This window comes from Monodelphis domestica, chromosome 2 (genome assembly GCF_027887165.1).
Source record: "Monodelphis domestica isolate mMonDom1 chromosome 2, mMonDom1.pri, whole genome shotgun sequence".
Taxonomy (NCBI): Eukaryota; Metazoa; Chordata; class Mammalia; order Didelphimorphia; family Didelphidae; genus Monodelphis; species Monodelphis domestica.
The window spans coordinates 456952325-456957194 of record NC_077228.1 but is presented as its reverse complement, the minus strand read 5'-3'; the positions used below and the strand labels follow the sequence as shown (position 1 = coordinate 456957194).

Sequence of the window (4870 nt, the reverse complement as noted above, 5' to 3'; positions counted from 1 at the left end):
TCCTGCCTCTTTCTTGCTGTTCTTCTCAGGGACAGTGACTCCTCTGATCTTTGCTCCCCAGCCTTGCCTTGGTCCTGCAGCATCACTTCCAAGACCTCTGACCCTGCCTCGGGGGAAGAAAGTGGGTCTTTTCCTAGAGTTTCTCAGCTAAGGCATCGAGGCCCGTCGTGGGTCCCAGGTCTTCTGGGGCCTCCATTGGTAACCTGGGGGCCTCCTCCTCTCCTGAGAGCCCTTGGTCAGTGTGCCACCAGAGACCAGGCTTCTTGTATCTTCCTCCTCAGTGAGCTTCGCTCTGTGACTTTGGGCAAGTCCTTTTCCCCTTCTGTAAAATGAGGGGGTTGGACGAGGGGATGCCTAGGATGCTTTCCAGCTCTCACATGCTTTGATTCTATGATTTGAGGATGTGCCCATTGGTCCCTGCCCCACCCCCTACCTCCGGCTGCCCCACCCCAGACCCTGTGGTTGCAAGTGATGCTCGAACAGGAAGTGGGTTTGGGGAGCTGCACAGCTTCCTGCTCCCCAGCCCCCACCCCCACCCAAGGGCTGAGTGGGGCGAGAAGGGTGAGCACCAGGCCCAGCCACGAGACGACACTTCTCATTAGGGCCCCGTCAGCTTCCTCCTCCACAGCCACTTCCGTGAGGCCAGGGGCCCGAGAGGCAAGAGGAGCTCGGCCCAGGCCCGGCCCCCCTGCCCAGGCCAGCCCCTGGAACAGCTGAAGAGGGACCTGTGGGGCAGGGGTGGCTGGAACGGGGGTCAGGGTCCCATGGGGGAGGTGTAAGGTGAGCATCTCGGGAGGGGAGTCGGGGAGCCCTCAGCTCCGGCCATGAAGTCTCGGCAGAGGGGGAAGAAGAAGGGCGGATCGAAGGAGCGGGTGTTTGGGTGTGACCTTCTGGAGCATCTACAGCACTCGGGCCAGGAGGGTAAGGGCTTTGGGCATGGTGGGCATGGCGGGCCTGACGGGCACGGTGGGCAGGGAGCTCCGGGCAGAGGTGCCCAGCGCTAATCAGGAATCTGGAGAGGGTCCTGGGTCCTCTTGGGCTGCACTGAGTGACCAGAGCAGGAAATTTGAGTGAGTCAGGGTGCGGGACACACACCGTGTCCCTCTCTAGCCTCGGATGTTAAGGATTCAAGGAGGCCCAGAGAACAAAGGAGGCTGTAGGAAGGGAGGCTGAAGAGGCAAGTTGCTGAGGGAAGAAGAGAGGCTTAGGGGAAAGCAGAAAGAGAGGGATAAGAGAAGCCAAGAAGGGAGAGGAGGTGTACCAGGACAGGAGATACATTAGGGTTGAGGGGATGAATTCCAAGGAAGGCTGAAAAGAGGCCAGATTATGGTGGCCGGAGAAACGTGAGTTGTAAGAGATCTGGACTAAGAAGCCACAGAAATAGGAGGGTTGACCCTTTACACAGGGCTTACCTTGGGGGACCAGGGAGATAAAAGTCCTCCTTGCTAGACCCTTCAGTTCTCAGTGTGTAAATGGGTATGGGGCCCCCCAAAGGGAAGATAAGAAGGGGCCCCAGTTATCATGAGGTGGTACTACAGAGAAGAATTGCAGGTGGGCATTGGAGGCCTACATGGCTAGGACTAATGTAAATTCTACACCCATCCCCACCTACCTCTATCCCATCTCAGCTTCTTGGTAGGCTTAAAATGAGACCCAGCAGATAGCCCATCATCTAGAACTAGACCAGGGCATCCTGGCTGCCCAGCTAACTTCTCTCCTGCCCAACACACTTGGGGATCCACGCAGAAAGGGGCACAGTTGTATTCCTACCCCCCAATCTGTCATTTCCTCTTCTTCCCCTCAATCCCCTGTGACTGCTTGCAAAGGGGCGGTGGTTGGTGGCTGTAGTGGGGGGGGGGTTCCCAGCTCATTTCCGGGCCCCAGCTCTCCTACCTCTAGTTCCCAAACTACCTTGTTCCCCTTTTCTCCTCCCCTAGAGGGGAGCCTTCCATCCCAAGAGGATAGACCCCAAATTTTGAATCTCTAGGTAGATGTTCCTTCCTGAATTGGTTTGTGATTACACTTTAACAACCCTATGCCAGAGTCATCACTATTGAGATTTCATTTGTGTATTAATTATTTATGACCAAGAGTAAAAAAAAAAAGCCCCAGAATTGGGGTCCGCTTTCCCATTCTTGTTGTGGCCATCTTCCTCAACTGTTTGATCTTCTCTCTATTTTCTGAGGTTGGTACCTGCTTCTCCTCTCACTAGCGTGAACCCTTCTGTGGTTGCCAGAATGTCTGGGGTTTCCTTGGAGAGGAATGGGGAAGGGAAGTAGACACTGGGCAGGATCCAGGGAAGACTCTGAACTCCAGATCTGTTAGCAACAGCGAGACTGTAAACATTCATGTAAACAATCTGGGGGTCTTAGTGGACTGCGAATTCAGTATTAAGTATTAAGCAGTATTAGGTAGCAGTCAAAAAAGTGAAAGCCTTCTCAGGGTCTATTGGGAGAGATCTAGTGTCCAGGCTGAGGGAGGCAAAGGCTATTCTGTACACCGACTAGGTCAGATCATACCTGGAGTATTATATTAACGTTTTAGGAAAGACTCTGGAATGCTTTCAGAGAAGGGCAACTCAAACAAAAATGGGCTTGGAGATCATGCTGTTTTAACAGTGTCGTAGAGAGAATGAAGGACTCAGACTCAAGAACACCCAGATTCAAATCCAGTTCCTAGAAGCCTCTTGATGATACTCACTGTGTGATATGGACAAGCCACTTAATCCCTCTAAATCTCAGTTTCCTCATCTATAAAATGGGATAGTAATACTTGTATTTTCCTTAAAGGAATATTGTGAGGATTGAGATAATATTTCAAAAGTACTTTGCAAGCTTTAAAGAGATATACTTGTGCCAGCTGTTATTATCTGTTGAAAAAAACTGGAAATGTTGAACCTGAAGAATACTTCTCAGAGTTTCAACTGCCTATTTGTGCAATTGAAAGTCTATGTATAGAAGAAGGATTAGGCTTGTTCTGCTTGGGCCCTGAAGGCTGAGAAAGAGAAAGGAAACTTCCTAACAGAGCTATCAAAAACTAAAATGGGGGGATCAGGGGGACAGCTAGGTGGCTCAATGGATAGGGAGTCAGGCCTTGAGATGGGAGGTCTTGGGTTCCAATGTGACCTCAGACACTTCCTAACTGTGTGACCCTGGGCAAGTCATTTAACTCCAATTGCCTAGCTTTTACCACTCTTCTGCCTTGGGACAGATACTTATTTTTGTTTCTAATATAGAAGCTAAGAGTTAAAAAAAATAAAATGGGTCAGTAGTGAGTTGGGAGGTAGTGAGTTTTCTGTTACAGGCAACCTTTAAGCAGAGATTAGATGGCTACTTACTTACAAATTATGTTGCAGAGAGGATTTCCCATTCTGGTATGTTTGGGTTAGAACAGATGACTTCTGAAGTCACTCTCAAAGCTGAGATTCTGGGATTTAAGTATTCTGTGACCAAGGCTTAGTTTTTATAGCCCCTTTGAACTTTTTTCTTTTCCTTTCTTGCCACCTCTTCAGACCCCCCCCCCAAAAAAAAGAAAAAGCAGGTGAGGACGGTTTGGCCCTGGAGGAAAGGAGATTGTGACAGAAAAATGTCTAGACATCAAGTTCTTGAGTTGTGTTCTCTGACCTTCCCCTCCCTGCCTTAATTTACCTTTTTCTCTTTGCTACTTTACATGGGTGTCTTTGTTTCCTCTTGGCTCTTTCTTTCTTAGCCATACATCTTTCAAGATACCAGATCTGCGCTTCCCACTCTGGAATCTCCAACCCCACTGCCCATTTCTTTAATCTCTCATCCGCTATATCTGAACCATCTTCTCGACTGTATTTCACTGATGCGGGGGGTCTTTACTATCTGTCTCTTTGATCTCCCATCTCTACAATATCTCTTGGCTAATTCTGGGTGACTTTGGCCAAGTTGCCCCAATTCTATCCACCAAACATTTATTATGTCCATATTATCCACAAGGGATTGTGCTAGGTGATAGGAATACAAATTGCTTGAAGGAAATCTAAGTTTCATTGAATTTGAAGGGAGCAAGGGGCAAGAATCCAACATCTATTCAGAGAAGTATAACAGCAGGGAGGATTAGGAGCAAAGGAGACTTCAAGAAAATATACTGTGAGAATATTTGAGAAGACAGATGACATTTCACTTGAAGGGAATCATGGATGAGACAGGATCATGGAGAAAGTGTGACCCAAATAGATCCTTTTTTAAAAAAGCCGTTACCTTCTGTCTTGGAATCAAAATTGTGTATGGGTTCCAAGGCAGGAGAGTGGTAAGGGCTAGGAAATAAAGATTAAGTAACTTGTCCAGGGTCATGCAGCTGGGTAGTGTCTGAGGCCAGATCTGAATCCAGGACCTCCCATCTTTAGGCCTGACTCTCAATCCATTGAGCTACCCAGCTGCTTCCCTCAATAGATCTTTAATTAAAGAGAAGGCTCTGGGAGGTGGAGGTGAGGGTGTACATTCCAGACATGGGCACCTATGTAAATGATAGAGGTGACAGAATGTCAAGGTTGGAGAACTGCTAACAGACCATTCTAGCTAGAATGTATGATCCATGAAGGGAAGAAATATGAAATAAAGCTAGAAGGAAGGCCTGGGGCTAAACTGTTATTCAATCATTTTTCATTTGTGTCCCCATTTTTCTTCATGACCCCATTTTGGGTTTTCTTGGCAAAAGTACTGGAGTTCTTTGACATTTTCTTTCTCAGCTTTTTTTTTCTACAAAAGAGGAACTGAGGCAAACAGAGTTATTAAGTGCCTTGCCCAGGGTCACACAGATAGTAAATGTGTGAGATCAGATTTGAACTCAGGAAGTTCAAGTCTGAACTTATCTTTCAACTTCAGGACCAGAATTCTGTCCAATG

At 48.0% G+C, this 4870-nt stretch overlaps 1 protein-coding gene across 1 annotated transcript in view; it reads left to right on the top strand.

The window, feature by feature from the left end:
- Nucleotides 1-475: 475 nt before the first annotated feature.
- ARHGAP30 (Rho GTPase activating protein 30) overlaps nucleotides 476-4870 on the top strand; it is a 29886-nt gene continuing 25491 nt past the window's right edge. The window contains exon 1 of the mRNA XM_007484955.3: nucleotides 476-921. Coding sequence (XP_007485017.1) covers nucleotides 825-921 — 97 coding nt within the window. The 5' untranslated portion in view covers nucleotides 476-824. The remainder of the gene's footprint in view (nucleotides 922-4870) is intronic.